At 39.8% G+C, this 24,490-nt stretch overlaps 1 protein-coding gene across 2 annotated transcripts in view; it reads right to left on the reverse strand.

Annotated features, from left to right (window-relative positions):
* Positions 1 to 24,490, reverse strand: part of Cstpp1 (centriolar satellite-associated tubulin polyglutamylase complex regulator 1) — a 152,484-nt gene that overhangs the window by 71,636 nt on the left and 56,358 nt on the right. For both annotated transcript variants that reach the window (XM_090347797.1, XM_090347796.1), the window contains exon 3: positions 18,173 to 18,303. In XM_090347797.1, the coding sequence (XP_090203923.1) occupies positions 18,173 to 18,303 (131 nt within the window). The remainder of the gene's footprint in view (positions 1 to 18,172; positions 18,304 to 24,490) is intronic.

Consider the following 24,490-nt stretch of genomic DNA (forward strand, 5'->3'; position numbering starts at 1 on the left):
CAATAAGCAAGGCACAGAATGGAAATTCAAAAAATACAATGTGCAGTCTCTGAGCTCGAGGGTGCTAGCATGGAGCGTTATCACAATGACAAAAGAAACATACTTTGGCGAAGCAGTGCTATGTGCAAGGATTACTAAACGCTTTAGTCCATTATCCAATTTAAGTTTTTCCAACACTGAGTAATTAACATTCTCCATTTTATTTTTACCTTTGATATTTGGAGTGGTTTGAATTCAGGGCATTGCTCTACCACTGGAGCTTCACCTCCAGCTCAAATCTGTAGATAAGAAATCTAAGACTTGGAGAAAGTGATGACTATGGCCACAGAATTATATCCACCAGAGCAGACACTTGAATCTAGGGCCACTTGACTCTAAAGTCCTTCTCTTAGTGCTTCAGAAAAAAAAAAGAGAAAAGCTTGTTGTTATTATACATTTACAATATTGATGAGGAGGTAGGAAAGATATAGAACCCTTATTATCCTTAATCATATGTAATATTTTAGGAAACAGATTCTGTGCTTGTCAGCCTTGAGCTATAAATTATACTAGAATGAGTGCCATAGTGGAGTAACTCTGGAGTGGACAGGAAGTGGGAGGGAGGACTTTTTGAAGACACCTAGTTGAGATGGGAGTACCTCAGGATGACCGTGGGAGAAAGCTTTACACACAGGGAGAAGCAAAACCAAAGGTGTGTGGTGGGGCTGACACAAAGAGTATTTCTAGGAAGTGGGTGTTTCTGTGTGGTTAGTGTGGCTAGTGTGGCTAGGTGGGGCTTTTAGGTCTAAAATGTGGTCATGCGATTCATATTGCCTTAGCAGGGGTGACCAGCCAGGGCTGTGCAAATAGAAAGTTACACTTGCTGAAGCTGGCTGGCTCTAGTAGGACTCAGAGTCGAGGCAGGATGATGGCAAGTCTGAGGCCAGCCTGGGCATTTAGCAAGACTTTGTCTCACAAAAAAAAAAAAAAAAAAAAAAAAAGCCAATATTGTGGCTCTTGCCTGTAATCCTAGCTACTCAGGAGGATAAGATCTGAGAATCATGGTTTAAAGCCAGCCCAGGCACAGAAGGACCCACTTGTGTCTCCAATTAACCTCTAGAAAATGGGAAGATTTCTAGAAAACAGGCTTGGCTCAAGGGTAGGGCAGTAGCCTTGAGTTGAAAAGCTCAGGGACAATGCCCAGGCCGAGTTCAAGTCCCATGACCCAACAAAAAAAAAAACAAATCAAAAAACTAAACTACCTTATTACCCACACATTCTCCCCCTTATAGAGGACATCTACCTAGATCATTACAGGTCAGGATACCATAAAGATGCTTGTACACAACCAAGTTCATTGCTGCACTATATACAATAGCTAAGTTATGGAAACAACACAGATGTCCTACAATAGATGAGTAGATTTTTTAAAAATATTGTACTTATATATAATGGAAGTTTACTCATCTATTAGAGAGAATAAGATTATGTCACTTGAAGGGAAATGGACCTAGAACAAATCATGCTGAGATAAGCCAAGCTCAGAAAGAAAAATGGCACATGTTTCCTCTCATATGTAGAAGCTAGATCTACGATACACAGGACATGCTAAATTATACAGTACTTAGGCATTCAAATACAAACACTGAGACTAAAAGAGGATACTCAGGAGAGGAACCCAAAGGTGTAATGCCTTTGAATAGTTAAAATACCATTTATTAAAATGGAAACATGGGTTAATGTTACTGATAGAGGTGGGGGGTTTTTTTGTTTTATTTTTGGTTGGTCATGAGGCTAGAACTCAGGGCACTGTCCCTGAGTTCTTTCAGCTCAAGGCTAGCACTCTACTACTTTGAGCTACAGCCCTACTTTACATCATAAAAATGCAGGCCCCTTGCCTGCTATGATAGAATAGGTTAAAGAGGAGATCTAGAAATCTGGCTTTTTAACAACCTCTCCAAGATGTCTAATTATGGTTCTAAATTAGGGTCAGTTGGTGGCAGAAGGAATGGACAACAGGGTTTATGCCAAGAAAAATAAAACTGGAAAAGATTAAATTTTCAACACTATCGGTGCTTGCTTTTATATGCTTCCAGCTTAAAATCCACTAAAACAATCAAATTTGAGTATGGTTTATTAAATTGACAATTTTAACCCACGGTGGTTTTATTTTGAATCGCAGTGTATAAACTTTAATTTATTTGTTTGCTTTTGTTCGTAGTAGAACTGTGAGGGATGAGAAGCCCAAGAGGTGTCTAACATTCCATTCTGGCAGATCAACTTTAGAGAATGGCTTAAAAAAACATGGAATGTTAAGTTTCACTTCAGCCTAATATTAAAAAACAAAACAAAACAAAACAAAAAAACCCAACAACCTTGGAGCCAGGCGCCTGTGACTCATGCCTGTAATCCTAGCTACTCAGAAGGCTGAGATCTGAGGATCATAATTCAAAGCCACCCGGGGCATGAAAGGCCATGAGACTCTCATTTCCAATTAACCACTAAAAAATCAGAAGTGGTGCTGTGGCTCAAGTGGTAAAGCGATACTTGAGTTAAAGAGCTCAGGGACAGTGCTCAGGTCCAGAGTTCAAGCCCCAGGACTGACCAAGAGGTTTTTTTTGTGTTTTGTTTTGTTTTTTTTTTGCCAATCCTGGGGCTTGAACTCAGGGCCTGAGCACTGTACTTGAACACTTTTTTTTTTCTCCTCAAGGCTTGTGCTCTGCCACTTGATCCACAGCACCACTTCTTGCCTTTTGTGTGTATGTGGCACCAAGGAATAGAACCCAGGCTTCAAGCATGCCAGGTGAGCACTCTACTACTCGGCTATGCTCCCACCCATTGGTTGTATTTTTAAAGAACTTCCAGAATCTGCTTATTGTATCTTTCAAAGAATGAAAGTCAGAATCAAATTTTTTAAAACATTTTAAACAAAGTAGAATTTATTTTCTCTTGAAAATAGGTAAAGTTGGCCCAGAGTTTGGTCTAATAGTAGAGTGCTTGCCTAGCAAGCATGAAGACCTCAGTTTGATTCGTCAGTACGACATATATAGAAAAAGCCAGAAGTGGTGTTGTGGCTCAAGTGGCAGAGTGCTAGCTTTGAGGGAAAGGCCCGAAGACAGTACTCAGGCCCTGAGTTCAAGTCCCAGGACTGCCAAAAAAAAGAAAAAGAAAAGGAAAAAGAAAATAGGTAAAGTAAAACTTAAAAGCAAAGAGTTTACAGCAACCCTTCAAGTGGAAAATAATGGAAGAAGATGGAAAAATCTCAATTAACTGTCAAACGTACATGTGTGTATGCATGTGTGTGTTGAAACTGGGGGCCTTATGCTGACAGCATTTTTTTTGTTGTTAATTACAATTGGTACCCTACCACTTGAACAATACTTTCAGCCCCGCTTATTTTTTTGCTGATTGACTGGAGATGGAATTTCTCAAGACTTTTCTACCTGGGCTGGCTTTGAGCCCAAATCCTCAAATATCAGCCTCCTGAATAGCTCAGATTACAGAAGTGAGCTGGTACCCAGCTATAATACTTTTTTGTTGTTGTTGTTGTGGGACTTGAACTCTGGGACTGGGTGCTGTCCCTGCGTTCTTTAGCTGAAGGCTACTGCCCTACCCTTTGAGCCATAGTGCCACTTCCGGTTTTCTAGTGGTTAATTGGAGATAAGAGTCTCATAAACTTTAGAGCCCGGGCTGGCTTTGAACCATGATCCTCAGATCTCAGCCTCCTGAGTAGCTAGGATTACAGGCATGAGCCACTGCACCTGGCTATAATACATTTTTATGCAACAATGAATATAGTCACATTTTGAGCTAGAAAATTAGATATTCATGTTGAAAACTAAATGGTATAAAGTATGTTTATGTCATTTAGCAGCAGAGCTTGACAGTGAGAGCACTGATTTAGACAATTTAGACTTAGTTCTGCCATCAACTGGATAGAACATGTTGGCCTCAGTTTTTAATGTCTACAGCAAGAACTTTCAGACCATGCTCCTTTCAGAAAACTCAACAGTTTTGCAAAAGCACTTGTAAGGTTCCATAATATGTTAAACTAATTCTTATTTTAAAACAATTTCATTTGGCCAGGCAGAGTGGTTCATGCCTGTAATCCTAACTACTCAGGAGGCTGAAATCTGAAGATCAAGGTTCAAAGCCAGCCTAGGCACAAAAGGACCTGAGACTCTTATCTCCAATTAACCTCTAGAAAATGGGAAGTGGGGCTTGGCTCAAGGGTAGGGTGGTAGCCTTGAGCTGAAGAGCTCAGGGACAACGCCAGGCCGAGTTCAAGCCCCATGTCCCCCCTCCCCCCCCACCCCCCACCCCCGCACACACAAAAATCATTTGGCCAGGTGCTGGTAGCTCATACCTGTACCTGTATCTTAGCTATTCAGGAAGCTGAGATTTGAGTATATGATTCATGCCACCCCAGGCAAAAATAAAGTTTGTTATAGTCCACCTCCAAAATAACCAGTAAAAAGCCGCACTAAAAGCATGGTTCAAATGGGCCTGAGTGCTATCCCTAAGCTCTTTTGCTCAAGACTAGCACTCTACCACTCTGAGCCACAGTGTATACTTCCAGTTTTCTAGTGGTTAATTGTAGATAAGAATCTCACAGACTGGAGCGTGCGGGAGCGAGCCGAGCCAGAGCCAGCGAGGCCGGAGCGAGCGGGGCCAGAGCGAGAAGGGGCCGGAGCGAGCAGAGCCAGGAGCAAGCGAGAGCTGGCCGGGCCGGAGCGAGCGGGGCCAGAGCAAGCCAGGAGCAGGGCCGGGCCGGAGCGAGCGGGGCCGGAGCGAGCGGGGCCTGAGCTAGAAAGGGGGCCTAGCCGGGCCGGAGCGAGCAGGGGCCAGAAAGAGAAAGGGGCCCCAAAAAAAAGAATCTCACAGACTTTCCTGCCCTGGCTGGCTTTGAACTGCAATCTTTAGATTAAATAAAATATTAGAAGGCTATCCTAGGAGAGATCATGTAAAATATATGGTTCCAAGCAGTTAAATTTGTAGACACATTTTTCAAAATACTATTGAATAAAAGATAAAAATTGGGCTGGGAGTTTGGCCTAGCGGTAGAGTGCTTGCCTACCATGCACAAAGACCCGGGTTTGATTCCTTGGTACCACATACATACAAAAGAGCTAGAAGTGGTGCTGAGGCTCAAGTGGTAGAGATCTAGCTGAGAGAAAGTCCAAGGACAGTGCTCAGGCCCTGAGCTCAAGCCCTGGACTGGCAAAAAAAAAAAAAAAAAGCAGACCTTTCAGAGTTATTTTCAGATTTCTCATGAGTTACACCAGAATTTTTCTTTTATACTAAAGTTTCCTGGCTCATGTAGGCAGGCGTAAGAACAGTGAGAGCCTGGGGACAGGTATGGTGTAAGTAGCACAGCACTTGCCTAGCAAGCCTGAGTCTCAAGTTCAAACTGTTATAGAAGGGAAACAGTCAAATAAAATGAGATGTTACTATTACTTGCATCTTTAAAAAGTAAAACCATGAAATATAGGCTTTTCAACTTGGAAATCATATAGTTTGTTAGCAAGAATGTAATACCATTGTACTTATAGCCTCAGATACAATGCTAGTGATGAATCAACACAGAATTTGGATTCAGCTTGCATAACAAAAATAATTTGGATTCAACTTGCATAACAAGAGTACTGAAATTGTGAGTGAAAGTATGGCCTTCATGTTAGTCTGCTCAGGCTGCTGTAACAAATACTATAGACTATGAGCCTTAAAAAACAGAAAAGTACCTGGTACCTATGGCTCATGCCTGTGGCTTGCACCTATTATCTTAACTACTCAGGAGGCTGAGACCTGATGATTGCAATTCAAAGCCAGATCAGGCAGGAAAGTCCATAAGACTCTTATCTTCAATTAACCCCCAGACGTGAAGCTGTGGCTCAAAGTGGTAGAGCACTAGCCATGACTGAAAGAGCTCAGGGACAGTTCCCAGGCCCTGAGTTCAAGCCTAATGGCTAACAAACCAAAAAAACCCAAAAAAATAGAGTAGTATCTTCCTCTGAGCTCTGTGTAGACTGAAGTAAGGATCCAAGTGTATAGGGCTGGAGTCTGGGAAATGATCTCTCCTTGGTTTGCAGATGGCTGATTGCTCACTGTGTTTTTGTAAGGCAGAGAGGAGGAAGGAGAAAAGGGAGTTCTCTGGTATTTCTTCTTCTAAGGACATTAATCCTATTATATAAGGTCCCCACCCTTACAACCTCATTTAACCTTAGATACTTTCTGTTAGGCTCTATCTTTAAATGTAGGCACACGAACTTATTGCTTCAACATATAATCTGTAACAGCCTTTAAATATCTGATTTTTTTTAGTAACACTATTGAACAACTGACGTATAAACATTATTTAGCTAAGGGTGTAACTCAAGGATAAAGCATTTACCTAGTGTGTGTAAAGTCCTGGGTTTAATCTTTTAGCACCACAAAGTAAGAAAAAAGAAGAAAGGATAAAAGAAAGAGAAAAAGAGAGACAGAGAAAAATAAACAGAAGTAAGAAAGAAGCAGAGAGAAGAGAGAAAGGAGGAAGGAAGGAAAGAAGGAAGGGGAGGGAAAGAGGGAGGGAGGAAAGGAGGAATGGGGAGGAAGAGAGGGAGGGAAAGAAGAAAAAAAGAAAGAAAGGAAGGAAGGAAGAAAGAGAGAGAGAGAAGAAAAGAAAGAAGGGAAGAGAGAAAGAAAAACTTATTTTCCTCCAAATAATGATGTTTTTAAAAAGCTGAGAAAAATCACTCACTGACTGCTCCAAAGTGATACTCTTTACTTAGGAATGTGAACAACTCAGCTCTACACAAAAATAAATGTACTGCCACTTCTCCTTTGAGCATTTGGATCATTATTATGGAAAAAAGAAAACAAGATTACGAGCTGGGAGTGTACCTCAGTAGTAGTGCACCTGCCTAGCAAATGCAAAGTCCTGCATTTGAGCTCCAACGACAGAAAAGAAAACAAAACAAGAGAGGAAATAAAAACATTACAAGCAGATCTATTAGTATCAGAGGCTACAACTATGAGTCACAATTGTTTTGACATGCTTCTTTCTCTTTTTGTGTGTGTATGCTGGTACTAGGGTTAAATCTGGGGCCTCTTGTTTTCCCTTGACTCAGACCACAGCTCCACTTTTGGCTTTTTGGTGCTTAACTGCAGATAAATTGTCCCATGGACTTGTTTGCTTTGAACTATCACTCTCAGATCTTAGGCTCCTGATGACCCAGAATTACTCGTCTAAGCTCCCATTATGCTTTCATCTTAAAACAAAATATTAGAAAACTCCCTAACATCATGAATAAAGATATTTTTATTTTTTATTTATTTACTTTTTTTTTTTTTTGTGGGTCATGGGGCCTGAACTCAGCCTGGGTGCTGTCCCAGAGCTCTTTAGTTCAAGGCTACTGCCCTACCCTTGAGCCACAGTCCCACTTCTCATTTTCTAGTGATTAAATGGAGGTAAGAGTCTCTGGGCTTGTAGTGCCCTGGCTGGCTTTGAACTGCAATCCTCAAGATCTCCTGAGTAGCGAGGATTATAGGTGTGAGCCACTGCACCCGGCTTAAGATATTTTTATTTTACACAGTATAGAAAGTTCTGGCAAGATTAGGCAAAAAAAAAAAAAATCGGGTTTGGGTGAGGGAAATGGGGACCAAGACTTGAGAAAGGGTATCAATGTTTGTGAAGTAATGCACCTTCTATCCAAATTAAAAAGAAAAAAGTGAAATTATCTGTGTTCACAGATACCTGATCATTTATTTTTGTTTTATTTGTCCCCTATGGGGCTTGAACTCAGTGATGTTTCCGAGTTCTTTTTGCTCAAGGCTAGCACTCTACCACTTTGAGCCATATCTACACTTCCGGTTTTTAAGTGGTTAATTGGAAATAAAGTCGCACAGGACGTTTCTGCAAGGGCTGGTTTTGAATCACAATCTTCAAATCTCAGCCTCCTGAGTAGATGCGAGTACAGGCATAAGCTACCAGCACCTGGCTTGATGTGATCATTTAAATGCAGAAAATCTTGAAGATCACTTACACACACACACACACACACACACACACACACACACACACACACACCTGTCAGAATTAATAAATGTAACCAGCAAAATTTCAAGTTTTAGTGTGTGAAAACAATAATAGATCCTGCTCTACTACTCTTGGATATATATATCCACAGGAATATACAATGTAATACCTTCAGACTCATGTTTATACCAGTGCTATTAACAGATAAGATAAAGGATTAGCCTAGTTCCTAGGCACCCAACAATCAATGATTGGATAAAGAAAATGTGGTACATAAATATAATGGTATATTATTCAGCATAAAGAAAATGAAATTATGTCATTTGCAGGAATCATGTTAAGTGAGGTAAGCCAAACTCAGAAAGACAACTATCATATGTTTTTACTCACATGTGAAATCTAGACTTAAAAAAATAATAGAATATGATTATAAAAGGGGAACTGTTTGGGGAGAAGTGGATAAGTAGGCAGGGAAGGGGAAAAGGAGAAGCTAACAGGAGTGAATAATATAGAGGTATATTGTATATGTGTGTGTGTGTGAGAGAGAGAGAGAGAGAACTTTCAAAAAGAAGGGAGAAGGAAGGGTTAAGAAAGAGTAATAGAGCAGGTATCATGCCTATAATGCTAGCGGAGGCTGAGATCTGAGGATCAAGGTTCAAAGCCAGCCCGGGCACAAAAGGATCATAGACTCTTATCTCCAATTAACCTCTAGAAAATGGGAAGTGGGGCTTGGCTCAAGGATGGAGCGGTTGCCTTGAGCTAAAGAGCTCAGTGCCAACACCCAGGCCCATGGATAGAGTGTTAGCCTTGAGCTGAAGAGCTCAAGGACAGCACCAGGCCAAGTTCAAGGCCCATGACACACATACACACACACACAAAGAGTAATAGAGATAGCATAATTTGATCAAAGTACATATATTCATATTGTAAACATCATAAAAAATTAAAACTATCTCTATAAACTAGTGATGAAAAATGTGAAACCTAGTACTGAACTGGATGTTAGTAATCATAAGGGAAATGCAAATCAAAACCACAGTAATGTACCCATTAGGAGAGTTATTATCACAAAGGAAAAAAAAACAAAAAACTGAGTCCTAGTTACAAGATGAAATGATTTCTGATGTTCCTTTTAATTCTAAAAATTTGTGAGGCACTATGATGGCCCAAAGAAAAGAAAACAAGAACCTCATTGAGGAATATACCCCTGACTCTGAGCTCTAAATCAAGAGTGTAACTCTACTTTTTAAATGATTGTATGTGGACCAGAAGGTTCTGGCAATGGTAGCAAAGGCACAGGCAGGCCTTTAGAGGCCAAGGCAGGAAGCACAAGCAGGTGAAGCAGGGCAGCTGGGATGGTGGTAAATCCAAGGCCCCCAGGCCCTGTTATGGGAGCAGCTGCGGCTCCACCCTGGGAATGTCTCTCCCTGAAGGAATGTAGGCATGGGCTTGGAGGATTTTCCATTCTTCAAGTGATACTGAGACTTTTATGACCAACATGAGCAGCTAACTTTCAATAAGAATTTTTAACACTTCAAGCCAAAGGGAAGGTATCTACAGGTCACAGCATGTATAATCAGCAAATCACTAGTCTATCTTTCATGGAGTAAAGTCTGGACTCACAATACAGAAACGAGAATGGAAGCTAATCGGTATTTAAAACATGAACACAGGGCCAGGAGTTTGGTCTAGTGATAGAGTGTTTGCCTAGTATGCATGAAGACCCAGGTTGAATTCCTCAGTACAGCATACACAGAAAAAGCTAGAAGTGGTGCTGTGGCTTTAGTAGTAGAGCTCTAGCCTTGAGAAACCTCAAGAGCAGTGCTCAGGCCCTCAGTTCAAGTCCCAGGACTGGCAAAAACAAAACAAAACAACAAAAAAAAACATTAAAACAGGAACACAGATCCAAATCTAAATCTTCCTTTTGGAAGTAAGAGTAGGTATTGAATGGGATTTTATTATTTCACATAAGATAGCTATGATTGGGCCAGTTTTTAGTGAAGCACTTAGAGCATGAAGCCTAGCATGTAGTACCTATCACTGCCTTTTAAAAGAATGGTTTTTTCCTTGTCAGTCATGGGGCTTGAAGTCAGGGCCTCTGTGCTGTCTCTGAGTTGTTTTGCTCAATCTACCACTCTGAGCACAGCTTCACTTCCGGTTTTCTGGTTGTTAATTAGAGATAAGAGTCTCTTGCCTTTCTTGCTAGGGCTGACTTTGAACCTTGATCCTCACTCTTCCTGAGTAACTAGGATTAAAGGCATGATCCACCAGCACTGGCTGCTACTTGTTTTATTCTGAAACAATATTACTATGTTGCTCAGGTTCAATTCAAACTCCTGAGCTCAGGGATCCATCTGCCTCAGCTTCCCAAATAGCTGGGACTACAGGTGTACCCATCATATCCAGTTTATTGTCACATTAAACCAAGGTTATCTATACACACTGAAAAGTTAGTGGATAACACACTTTCACAAACAAAACTACCCTCAAATAAAAGATGGTAAAGCAATTTATTTAACAATATATCATTTGCATAGTGTTTGGGAAGTGGTGACTCTTCATATTAAATTATAGAAGAAGAAACCATTCACTTATGTTGGGAATTTAGGCAGATAATTATAGTCAAAATAAACCATGTTCTTGCTCTCATGAACCTTATAATCTAATAAAGGCTCATTAAAATACTGTTCTAATCAGAACAACAAGAGGTGGTATTATTAAAATACATAGGATGAGTATAAAGATGATGAGTAGGGAGTCACAAGGTGGATCCTTAAGGGTTGACCTTTAATCCCAAACCTGAAGGGATAAGGGAGGTTATTAGAGGGTATGAGCTTAGGGTGAGGAGGCTGACATAGGAAAGGGGATGGTGACAAAAGCATTCCAGGAATGCTTGTGCAACACATGTGATAGCCCTCAATAACTGAAATTGAAAAAGAAAAAGAAAAAGAAAAAAGTAAGGGGGCCAGGAGTTTAGCTTAATGGTAGAGAGCCTGCCTATCATGCACACAGACCAGGGTTCCATTCCTCGGTACCACATATATAGAAAAAAGCCGGAAGTGGTACTGTGGCTCAAGTGGTAGAGCTCTAGCTTTGAGAAAAAACAAGGACAATGCTCAGGCCCAGTGGATAAGCCCAGGACAGGCAAAAAAAAAACCTAACTAGAGGAAAAATTTAAATTACTAAAGGTAAGGAGATGAAAGATTCAAGGGGGAATAAACTGTCAACTTTTTCTTGGAGAAATATTTGGAAGAAGTTAAAATGAAAAGGGTATAGAACTGTAGAAACTAACAAATTAATTTAAAAATATGAGACAGTAACTCAAGTTTTTTGGGACAAAATGTGGAGGTGAAGTACTGGTCAAAGTCAGATTAAAGTACAACCTGCACCCGTTTTGTCTACACCAAAAGAACAGGTATTTTGGAAAAACTGACAATATAAAAAAAATCATCAACTCAGCACCGATCCCTAATTCTTAGAATGCAAACTTCATAAAAGCAGGGGTTTTTGTCAGGAGTCAGATTATCAGAGTACAGACTTTAAGACAGGAAGAATTTCTGCCTGTCCCCAAAGACTGCTCTGCCATCAGCAACTGACATGGAGGTATTTGCTGAATTAATTTAAAAAACAAACAAACACTTATTCAGAATAAAATGTAAAAAGAGAACTAGAGTGAGAGAGTGAGAGGGGGAGAGGACAGAAGGGAGAAAGGGAGAACAAAAGAAAGGGAGGGAGGGAAGAACGAAGAGGAAATGGGGAAAGTGGAAGAATGAAACTGGCAATGTTTTAGCTCCCTCATTCATTTTGTTCTTTCCCACATTCCACACCCAATCACTCAGGGGTCTTTCAAGTCACTTCTTAAATAACTACTTCAGGGTCTTCTATGTGGTCTCCTATCTGGTCTGTCTTCAGTTTACCTGCTTTGCCTTCTGTTGTCTATACTCCTGCCAGTGTCTCATGTGAAGATGACACACAAACTGATAAGGTTCTACTAACTTCAGGAGAAGGCACACTTTTTGCTTATTTATTCTAGGACAAATAAAGTCCTTCAGAACCTATCCAGCAGCTGTTACAAAGGCTTTGTGAATACTTACTTATGTGCAAATATAAGTCATGCTATTTTTAAAAATATGGCCTTGTGCAAGTTACATACCTCTCTGAGTTTCAATTTCTCAATGTAGAAATCAGGGTAATAATCATATCTACACATATGCTCTCTGTGTGGATTAAATGAATGACTCATGTAGAGCATTCAGCTCAGTGGCAGGCACACGCTAAGCATTTAGCATTATTTCCTTTTGAAATGGGAGGATGTTTCTTTTGAGCTAAAAACCAGCCACACCACAATGAACTTTATCATCTTCCAAAGGAATTGTATGGTTTCATGTCACTACATTTTTCAAATCTTGTTTTCTTGTTCTAGAATGTACTCCTATATACAGCCACACCGCCCTGGATACACCAGATCTTGGCAGTTAAGCAGGGTGGGGCCTGGTTTTAGTACATGGATAGGAAAATGTATTCCTTATTTACTTCATGGTGTCTTTCTACGGCACTACAACACATCCCAAATGTCTTGGTTCCCTTATAGTCTTTCCCTATTCTGCAGGAAGTATGATCTCTTCCTTGTACTATTACTCAATATTACAGATGGCTCTAATAATCACTTAAATGCTTTGGAAACCATCTGTGGACAATGCAGTTGTCCCTCCCTGAGGGAAAGTACAGTCCCTCACCCCTGTATTTCCAGTATTTCATACAGTGTTAAGGAGTACAGGGAAACAGTGACACACTAGAGTTCAGCATTCTGGTTTCTGTAGAATTTGGCTTTTTCACTTACCAGCTATGTGACTTGAACAAGTTATTTAACTTTCTAAATTTCAATTTCATTTTCTATGTCATAGAGATGGGAATAACATCTACCTATAGGACTATAAGGAGAAAGATAACATAACCTACATAGAAACACTCAACATTATCACCATGTTCACTGAATGCTGTATTTTTTTTTTTTTTTGCCAGTCCTGGGCTTGAGCTCAGGGCCTGAGCACTGTCCTTAGACTTTCTCAAGGCTAGAGCTCTACCACTTGAGCCTCAGCACCACTTCCGGCTTTTTTCTATGTATGTGGTACCGAGGAATCGAACCCGGGTCTTCATGCATGCTAGGCAAGCACTTTAACCACTAGGCCAAACTCCCGGCCCTCATCTCTAGAAATTCTATCTGAATTTTTGTACATAATCTATCTCCCACTCATATCAATGGTTTCCTTTAAATACTTGAATATATTATTTAAAATAACTTTTAGAGAACAGGAGGCATGGCTCAAGTCATGATTGCCTATTAAGTGTAAGACCCTGAGTTCAAATGCTAGGACAAAAAAAAACAAACTTTTAAAGTCCTTATTAATTCCTACATAGGTCATTTCTAGGTCTATGGGGGTTTTAGTTTCCATTAGTGTGTATTTATTGAATGAATCTGTGTTATTACTGGGTTTTTTTCCTGGTTAAAGATCCTATTTTTCTGCATTGTTTTTTCTTTTTTAAATGTCTGGTCATTTGTATTTGGGTACTAGACTATAGGAGCTTTCCATTATTGAGTGTTGGACTAAGTTCGATTTCTTTGTTCTGATATATCAATACACCTAAAGTCACAATGGGGCTATGTTCTAACAAACTCATCCTATGTTGAAACTGTTACAAATCAAAAATGCATGAAGCATCATTCAAGTCTCCTACCACATATAACATCTCAGGAAAAGATCAAAATTCAAAATTCACAGTCAATTCTAATGAATATATATCACTTTTGCACCACAGTGAAATAGAAATCCTAAGTTAACCCATTACATATTGAAGACTGTACACTTAAATTGCTTGCACATCTGACTAATGCTTTGCTTTTAAGCTGCTGAAGACTTTATCTCACACTTGGAATATCTTGAGGTCTTCCCACTATGGCTGGTAGAAGTGAACACTATGCCAAACTTGTATATCTACTAGGAATTATTTGGTCTCTCATTTCCTAGTGTTTCATTTTCAGCACCAAAGACTCGCTGTTCTGGTGTTCATTGAGCAATTCTGCCTCTCTACTATTTCTGCCTGCAATTGCTAGCTATCTCCAATTTCTTGGCCTCTAATCTCTGTCCCCTCCACTAATAAAACTCCCACCATGTTCTTTGAAGATCTTGCAGAAACTGTCTCTCAGTTCCTATAGTCAGCACTACACATGTCCAATATTGGAAAAAATAGCTGTTTCAGACTACTAATGGGAAGAGGACGTGTCCCTTAGTATGTACTTCTTCATGAGTGAAAAGAGGAAATATTAATCATTATTTTATTAACTGAAAAAATCAATTATGTATATACATAGATATATGTATGTATTTACAAAAGCACAGAGGCCCAAATTAAATTCTAACTAAAAATAAACTGAATAAAAAGCTCTTAGGGGCCTGGGAGTTTGGACTAATGGTAAAGTACTTGCCTAAACATGCACGGAGACCTGGGTTTGATTCCTCAGTACCACATACATAGAAAAAAAAGCTGGAAGTGGTGCTGTGGCTCAAGTGGTAGAGATCTAGCCTTGAAAAAGCCCAAAGACAATGTTCAAGCCTTGAGTTCAAGGTCCAGGACTGGCCAAAAAAAAAAAAAAAAAAAAAAGCTCTTTTGAGCTGATATCCCCAAAGAAAAGATTTACCTCAAAGGAATTTTGATTTTTGCCAAATATGAAAAATTTTGATAAATCTTTCAACACTGAAAGAGGTAATAAAATGAGAAGGTAGATTTAAAAGGCTTTTATATTTGGAAAGATTTTCCGTATTTATTGTTTCTGAGTCTACAGCTGCCGAAAAAAACAAGACGTTCAAAGTAGTATCCATGAAATTATGTGACACTTAGATGTAGGAAACTTCACAGCATTCAATACTTAGTTGTGTATCAAGGTCAATGCATGACTGTACATGCTAAAAATTGGAATAAAATATTTCTTGCATGAAGGGATAAGGTTTTTCGTTTCCTACAGGTGGCTTAATTTTTAGACATATTTTGCTGGAACATTGTTCTTTTATAGCTCCCAGAAGAGTTAGTTTCTTCTCCATAATGCTAAAATCTGTACATAATATTCTACCAAATTGTGCACAGAAAAACACTGTAGTAGCAGCCCCACTAAGTAGGTACTTAGGTTGTTTTTTTTTTTTTTTTCTAGTCCTGGGGCTTGAACTCAGGGCATGAGCACTGTCCTTGTGTTTTCTCAAGGCTAGAGTTTCACCACTTGAGCCACAGCACTTTGTCTAGCTTTTTGTATATATGTGGTACTGAGGAATTGAACCCGGGTTCTCGTGCATGCTAGGCAAGCACTCCACCACTAGGCCAAACTCCCAGCCCTGGTACTTGGCATTTTTATTGCAAAAACTGGGACAAAATAAGTCTTTTCCTTTCAAAACTTTCATCCAAGAGCTCACTTTGGATTAAAATTGGGAACTGACACATTCCGAGACTAAATGATGTTCCAAGGTTTCATGGGGGGGGGGGGGGAAGGAACGTAATTAAGAATATATTGAAGTATTTAAAGATTTTAGAGTTACCCAGACACTAACGTTGCATTAGATAAGCAAATCAGAGGCTGTGGATGCAGTGGTATACACCTGTCACCTGGGCTACTTAGGAGACTGAGGTCAGGAGGATCAAAGTCTAAGCCAGAAAAAGATGTGAGATTCCATCTCAGTGGAAGAAACTGCTTGTGGTAGTATGTGCTTGTTATCCCAGAAGTGGTGGAATGAATAAAATGGGAGGATAGTGGTCCAAGCATGTACCTTGGCATGAAGTGAGATCCTACCCCAAAACAACCAGTGTGGAAGAGGCCTGGAGACATGGCTCAATGGTAGAGTGTCTGGCTTAATGGTAGAGTACAGGCCCTGAGCTCAAACCTCCACAAAAAATGGAGGAGGTGGGGGGGGGAGGGGTACTATGGAGGAAAGAATCTATTACTAAGAAGTAAAGTAACAAATATTCACTGTAAAATCTAGGTCTTAGCTGGGCTCTGGTGCCTCACACATGTCTATAATCCTAGCTACTCAGGAGGCTGAGATCTGAGGACTGCAGTTCTAAACCAGCTGGGACAGGAAAGTCTGTGATACTCTTATCTCCAATTAACCATCAGAAAACCGGTAGTGGAGCTACAGTGAGTGCTCAGGCCCTGAGCTCAAGCCTCATGACTGACCAAAAAGAAAAGAAAAAAAAAATCTACGTCTTGTTTATGGCATAAGAGAATCGGTAAGGACTTGGAGCTGCTTCCCTTTAGCAGCTGGATGGATCACTGGCAGCTGCTATTAGAAAGATAAAGAAACTCACATCTGCTTAGAGTATAAATGCTACATGAATCCCTTGTGCAAGTATAAATTCTTGAAGAGGCCCCAGTTCTAAATCAGGAAAACAATAAGGCTATCTGTTTTCCATAGCTACCTCCACATGCTGTATCAAGAAACCAGATCTAGCTGTATACAACATATGTGAATATAATAGGTATGTAATAAATATTTCTAACAAAAGAACTGGGAAAGACAAAGTCTGAATAAATAGTAAAAATCCACCTATACAATCATGTACATGGGTGTTTATGTAGAGACCAGAGAAATAATTATCCTCAACTACTTTACTGTGCTTCATTTATTTGTATATTCGGGTTATTATAGTATACTAGATGGAAGTGTTGCTGTGGCTCAAGGGGTAAGGCAGTAGTCTTGAGCCAACCTCTGCTAGCTTCAAAGTTTTCTTCTGCAGCATCTCTCAACCTTTGCAGAGCTGAAGAGAGCTGCAGGGGGCAGAGCTCTTACCCTGGGTTAGCTCTGCCTTAAGGGGATATTGTGGCTAATCCTTTATGCACACTACTGTACTTTTCCATATCAACAGTGAAACAATTAGGCAATTTCTCTTTGTTTCCCTTCCTTCCTTCTTTTCTTCCTTCCTCTTCCATTCTTTCCTTTCCTTTCTTTCTCTCTCCCAGTTTGTCTTTGGTATTTTGAGATAGGCTGACCTGAAACTTGCTATGCAACCCAGGTTGACAGGCATGTGCCACCATGCCTGTCTTGGCAGCTTGTCTTTCTTATCATTTGTGTGTTCATTGGAGTAGCACTTCTAATTTCCTTTGAGAACCTTTCCTTTGCCTTCACAATTGGCTGCTTGTGCAAAAAGCTCAGCTTCTGACCAATCTTAAGTTTTGACATGACTTTCTCACTAAGTTTAATCATTTCTGAGTTTAGATTTCAAGTAACAGACTGACAAGCTTCTCTTCCTTTTACTTGCACACTTAAGAGGCCTTTGTCGGGTTATTAATTAATCTAAATACAAGGTGCTGTATCTCAGAGAACAGGGGGTTCTGAGGAGAGGGAGACAGAGAAATGACAAGGTGTGTAGCAGTCAGAACACATATATCATTTATTCATGAAGTTCATCGGTTTATATGGACAGGATTCCTAGAACCCCCAAACAATTACCAGACCAATAACATCAAAAACCATGGTTCACAGATCACTATAACAGAGATAATGGCAGTATAATAGTGATGGTTTGAAGTATTGTCAGAATTACTCCAATGTGATAGAGATGAGCTACTGGAAAAATGGTCTCATATACTTGCTCTATTTATAGTTGTCACAAACATTGAATGTGTCAAAATACAAATATGCAAAGAGCAATGAAGTGAAATGCTATAAAATATGGTATGATTATATTCACATTATTTCTTAAATTTACTGCACTGTATTTTAATATCTGCCAAGATCTGGAGCCAGCCTGCAGGGTATTAATCTGGATCTAGAATTTGCTATTAACCTTCCAAGTTACTTAACTCTCTGATCCTCACTTTCATTATTTACAAAATGGAGATTACAATGCCTACCACGGAGTACTATTGTGAAGATTGAATTATTATTATACCTAAAGTGTGCAGAGCTATATTTGGTTCTTAATAGGTATCATTAGTGATGGCAGTGGTGATGGAATATTTCTGATATATATATATCTATATGTGTGTGTGTGTGGATGTGTATCTTTAAAAGCCTTGAACAGTTTTCATTCAAATGGTATTTATAGGAATATAAGAATGACAAAAGTTAGAAAAAATAGGGATGGAGGGCAACAGGAAGGGAGGAAAGAGGAAAGGGAGGAATATTGGCTTACCCCCATTTTTGCCCACAGTTCGAAAGCATCTCCAGAAGGCACGAAGAAATGATGCCCTGTTGTGAGGGGTTGCTTGGATGAAGCTGAATTCTCGAAAGAGAATGTGAGTTCCTTGACATACACTATTAAAACTGCAGAGAGAAAAGTTAACAGATTATTAGAAAGAGGCTAGAATGAAAATGAAAGTTCAAAATTAGAGGCTGGGCACTGGTGGCTCATTCCTGTAATTCTAGCTAGTTAGGAGACTGAGGTTTGAAGCCAGCATGGGTAGGAAAGTCATTGAGACTCTTATCTCCAATTAAGTGAACATGCATATGTACACATACACATGAACACGTGCACGCACACACACACACACACACACACACACATACACAATAGCTGACAGTAGAGCTATGGCTCAAGTTAGACATGAGCATAAAAGCTCAGGAACAGCACCCAGGCCCTGAGTTCAAGCCCTAGGACTATTTAAAACAAGCAAAAAAAAAACAAAAAACACAATAAAAAACAAAAACAGATGGAGCTACTACTACCACTGCCAAAGGGGAAAAGGAAGGATGTCTGTGATTAGAGTAGGTCCTTCTTTTCATATAACTATATTCCTAGGAAACTCGTGGGAGTCCAATTCATTGACATGCCTTCCCCCCAACATTATACCTTGAAGAAGTTTAAAACCTTTCTACAACATTAAAAAAAAAGGGAGGGTAATTTTCAGGTTTTACTTGGATAAAACTAGTAGTCATGTCTTTTGGGGGAATACTACTTCCTCTGCTGCATTATGAATTATGCTTCCCCCAAAGGTATTTTTTTCCTGCATTATCCTGGCATCTCCCAGCTTCTGTAAAGGTGACACACTGATTGGATATGACTGGATTGTCTGTTCCATCTTGGGGATAATGTCCTACACTTCCCTGACTAAAATCACAGAGACAAACCCCATATGTTAAGGATTCAGAAAATTCTAAATAGAACACAAAAGGCAAGCAAGATGAACTGGGTAGAAAGTGGCCCCTAAGTGAGAGTAGGAAGCAAAGCCCCAGGGCCCAAGTGACTCATTGTTTAAACTGGGCCAGAGAAAGAAAAAAATACATACTCTGCCTTTGGGTTCTCCTGCCAAAGAGATCTAGGCTGTAGAGCCTGGTGTAATCTAAAAATGGAAATTCCACAGGAGAATAGGCAATTATCCAGTAATCTTCCATACCAAGGGCAGACAGGTTCCAGAAAACTCCTAAAATCCCTGACAAGTAACTCATGAGTGGAAAATATATTAATCGTTGTGGAGAAGCAGACGTTAAAGTGAAGATAGCAAGCAACAGAGGGAACTGGTAAATCCAAATGCCACTTTTCATTTGTGGACCATTGAGAGAAGAAAAGAATAGCTGAATGTGAACTGAACAGGAAACAAATTCAGGAGCCATCATCTATCCTGATGCTTTTTTCACAGACCAGTGGGTTGGGGATAGGGGGAGGTTGAGTGTGCTGTCTTTAGCAGAATATGTTATCACTTAAGATAAAACCAGCCTCTTCCAGTAATATTAACAGCACTGTAATGAAAAAGCAAATCACACACTTCTGATTTTTCAAGGTACACTAGCATAGAAATCTACTTTTAAGACACTATGAAGAAGGTTAAGAACAATGTTCGGCAAATGACTATGTGAGAAGAGATTTGTAAAAGTTTCTGAAAGGGTTAACCTACCCATGCAGTTTAGGCCAGTGCTATTGTTCCTTATGCAAGGAAATGAAAACTACAGTAAATGGGATGTGGCAGGTAAATGGGGTAGACTACATTTCCAGCAAATGAAGCCTACAATGATAACATTACAGACTAAATTTATGAAGCTATCTGGCCAAGATAGTATGTTTCATACCCCAGGGATAAAAAGCTGGTGTCTAGATCATAGTCTAAATGGTAAGGGAAATTATAATGCTAATTCAGCCTTTAAACATTATCTCAAATGCCATATTTTGCATAGTCTTTTCCTTACTCTATTCCTCATGCTTAAATTTCATCACATCTCACTTCTAAGTCTCTAATAATAAAACTCTCAGTTTGCTGCAGCCATTATAGACAATGTACATTACATAAAAATGAACTGCATAACTTGAGAGTAGGGGAAGGAGGGGAAAATAAGGGTGAATAATAGAAGGGGTGACACTGACTAAGAAGCATTGTACTCATAACCTGACTTACAGAAATGTAACCTCTTTGATAATAATATTTAAAAAAATTGCTGGGTGCCATTAGCCCAGCAGTTTTTCTTTAAAAAAATTACTTTAGTAATAAACCTACTACCTGACGAATGTAACTGTAACCCCTCTATACATTATCCCGACAATAAAAACAAATTAAAAAATATTTTTGGAGGACTGGGAGTGTAGCCTAGTGGTAGAGTACTCACCTCATATGCCCAAACCAGGGGTTTGATTCCTCAGTACCACATACACAGAAAAAGTGGGAAGTGGCGCTGTGGCTCAAATGGCAGAGCGCTAGCCTTGAGCAAAAAGTGCCCAAGGGGAGTGCCCAGGCCCGGAGTTCATGCCCCAGGACTAGAGCCAGGTACCAGTGTCTCATGCCTGTAATCCTAGCTACTCAGGAGGCTGAGATCTGAGGATCACAATTCAAAGCCAACTTGGGCAGGAAAGTCCAGGATACTCTTAACTCCAATTAACTACCTAAAAGCCAGCTCAAGTGGTAGAATTCTGGCCTTGAGCACAAAAGTTCAGGGAGAGCACCCAGGCCCTTGTTCAAGACCAGGACTACTGGCACTGGCACACACACACACACACACACACCCCAAACACACAGTCAAAAAACAACCAAATTTACCTATTTTTGTTACTTCATACAAGTAGAATCACAATATTTGTTTTTGTTTGTTTGTTTTTGCCAGTCCTAGGGCTTAAACTCAGGGCCTGGTCACTGTCCTTGGGCTTTCTCAAGGCTAGAGCTCTGCCACTTGAGTCACAACACCACTTCCGGCTTTTTTTTCTATCTATGTGGTACCGAAGAATTGAACTCTCGTCTTTGTGCATGCTAGGCAAGCACTCTACCACTAGGTCAAGCTACTGGCCCCCATTTTACTGTCTTATGAACAATGCACAAGGGTCCCAGTTTCTCCAAATCATTACCAGCTTCTTACAATATACTATAAGAAAATTATACATAAAAGTTCAATGTACGCCAGGCATGGTGGCTCACACCTGTAATCCTAGTTACTCAGGAGGTTGAGATCTGAGGATCACAGTTCAAAGCCAGCCCAGGCACTAAAGTCTGTCTTCAATTAATCACTAGAAAATGGGAAGTGGCCCTGTGGCTCAAGGGGTAGGGCAGTAGCCTTGAGCTGAAGAGCTCAGGGATAGCACCCAGGCCCAAAGTTCAAGCCCCATGACCCAGAAAGAAAGAAAAAGAAAGAAAGAAAGAAGGAAAGAAGGAAGGAAGGAAGGAAAAAGATTCAATGTAGTACTTTTAAGAATTATTACTTCTCTACTACACTATTGTTATCTATCATCTTATTGCTCAAACATACAATACACTTACTACAGGGAAAAGTAAGTGTACAATATGATCCTGTTTCCAAAGGAAATTTGACAAAGTGAGATTGTAATAAATGAGCTTTTGTCCACTGACATATATCAGGTGAACTGCTGTATTTGTTAATGGCAGGTTCTCTGTTGCCCATGAAGAAATAAGTATCAGTGTGGTTTTGAAAATAGATAAGTATTCAGAATCATTTTCATCTCCTCTTTGTGAGCACTGGCTTAATTACAGTAAATATCTAAGATCTTTGTCTTCTTTTTTAAAAAAATCCCCAGATTTAAGAAGAAATCTGACAGGGCTTTATTAATCTTCACTCTCTATCAGGGAATAGGTAAACTAATTTATGAGCACTTAGCTGCCATTGTGGTAGATATGATTTGCAATTTCTGAAACAGCAAAAAAAAATCAGTTATCAGTTTACTCTAATACTAGCCTCATACACTGAGGTTTTGTTTTGTTTTCTGCTTCTATAATCACAGGAATCAGAGCTAGTTTTCAGACCATGACATCAGTGGGATCAGATTTCACTGCATTATGATGAGAACTCATGAGATAGCCACATATACCCTCATAGTGTGGAGGCTATTTCAAAGTACTGAGAAAGTGTCATTTCTTCCTCAGTCACTTTACCAAGTCCTTTTCTGCCAACAAAGCCCAGAAAGACTCTTCCTAAAACAGAGCGGAACACAGTCTTGTCCCTGACTGAGCTTTTGCCAAGGGCAGAGGTGAATGTTTCCCAACAAGTTGATCACCAATCAAATTTTGCCCACAAAGGCTGAAAAAGAGACCCAATGCTGCTTCTCTGAAAATAAATTTCCCCATTAGATCTTTGATTACAATTTAATCAAAACCCTGCCACAGTACATTCAAACTCCTTCTGATGCCCACAAACTTGAAAGTTACTGATGAAAGCCTAGCATGCAACAGTAACCTCCCAATTACTTTTCTCAGTGGCTCTTTACAACTGAGAAAGTGGAGAAGTTAGATGGTTTGGTACCATCCATTCCACATGCAAAGAAGCATTCTTCTCACAAGGCTGATTTACTGAAGCCAGTAGACAGGGAAAGCTGCACATTAGGGTTGGGAATGAAAGCACAAAGGACTGGGAAAAGTGACTGCATCCACACACTTTAGAGTATGTTAGAAATTTAAATAATACAAAGACAGGATAGTAATCTAGAAATGCTTTTCATATACTATTTTTTAAAGTTGCTATACGTCTCTCATTTGTCTCTTTCCTACAAGGTTTCTGAGCCATTCCTCAAGGCCTCAAAGTGGAGTTCATGGTCACAGTTTTTTGGGAGTTTGCCTAATTTCATTTGAAACCCAGAATAATCCTGTTTGCATGGTTTCTTTGGAGATTTATCAGCTAGCTCTGTTGGACGTTTCTGGACAAAGACTTAGAATGTTACAGTATTTCGGTTGCAGCTCACCTCTGTTATGTATGTCTGGCTTATTTGGTCTCTGAAATTGTCACCTGTTCTTTCTTTCTCGTAGCTCTGTCTTTCCATAGTCACATCCCACCTGGCTCAGCTTGTTTGCATCCAGTGTTGTAAGTGGGGCACCCCTAGTCCCCTTCACATCCTTCCCTTCCCTCCCTATCAAATTATTTTCCTTTGTACTGTCAGCTCTCACATTGCTTCTGTCTGTTTTCCTGCCAGGTAAACATACTGTCCTCGGATTTCTTATCTTTTTTTTTTTTTTTACATATTGTCCTATGATTTCTTATCTTTTCTTTTTTTCCCTTCTAACTCAATTCTACTTTCTTGTTTCTTTCCCCCCTCTGTTTATCTTTTCTTTGTGTGGTACTACAACTTTTCTTTTCTTTTCTTTTTTCTGTGCGGGAGACTGAACTCAGGGCCTCAATAAACTATCACTCAGGTATATCATCTTTCCCTAATCATTTTTTACTTTTTTTTTTCTTCCCTAAAGACAGATTCTCACTATGTAGACCAGGCTGCTAGTCCAGCCTTGAACTCGAGACTCTCCTGCCTCAGCTTCCTGACTGCCAGAATGATTTACAGGCATGGGCCATCAGATCCTGACTATTTTAAGGTAAATTTCACTATTTGTATGTAGCTACAGCTTTTGCTCTTACCAGAGTCCTTAAGAAGGTTCTCGGTAGGTTTTTGTTGTTGTTGTTATTGTTGTTTTCTGGTCAAGACTGGGACTGGGACTTGGTACCTGTCACTTTTGCTCATTGGCTAGCACTCTACCAACTGGGCCACGCCTCCAACCCCAAGGGCTGATTATTTCTTTTTTTTTTTTTTTTTTTTTTTTTTTTAGGTCTGAGATCAGGACTTAAACTTGGTACCTGCTGCTTTCATTCATTGGTTATTGTTCTACTAACTGAGCCTCCAGCCCCCCATTAATATTTTTTTTCCAGCCACACTGAGGTTTTATTAGGTTGTTTGTTGTGGTTTTAATCATCCACATATATGTAATGCTGTGGTTTGGGATGAATCTGAAACTGGCATTACATCAGTTGTGAGACAGGTCAACCTCAGTCTGAAATAAAAGACTGAAAATGGGCTCCTTGGGAAAATGACCCACCAACCTGAATGAAATGAAGATGTTTCCTTCTCTAACACTTTCCCTTAAGGGAAGAACCATTGGAGATGAATAAGGAAAGTATACTAGCCAATCCTCTGAAACCCACTGGCTGAGTATCTGTAGCCCCAAGCAGATCTCTAGACAGAGTGCTGTAATTCCTTCCCACCCCATCTGAGAGCAACACTAACAACATTTATAGTCCAAGATGGACCTGATTTACCTAC

This window comes from Megascapheus bottae, chromosome 16, assembly GCF_031878675.1.
Source record: "Megascapheus bottae isolate mThoBot1 chromosome 16, mThoBot2.hap1, whole genome shotgun sequence".
Taxonomy (NCBI): domain Eukaryota; kingdom Metazoa; phylum Chordata; class Mammalia; order Rodentia; family Geomyidae; genus Megascapheus; species Megascapheus bottae.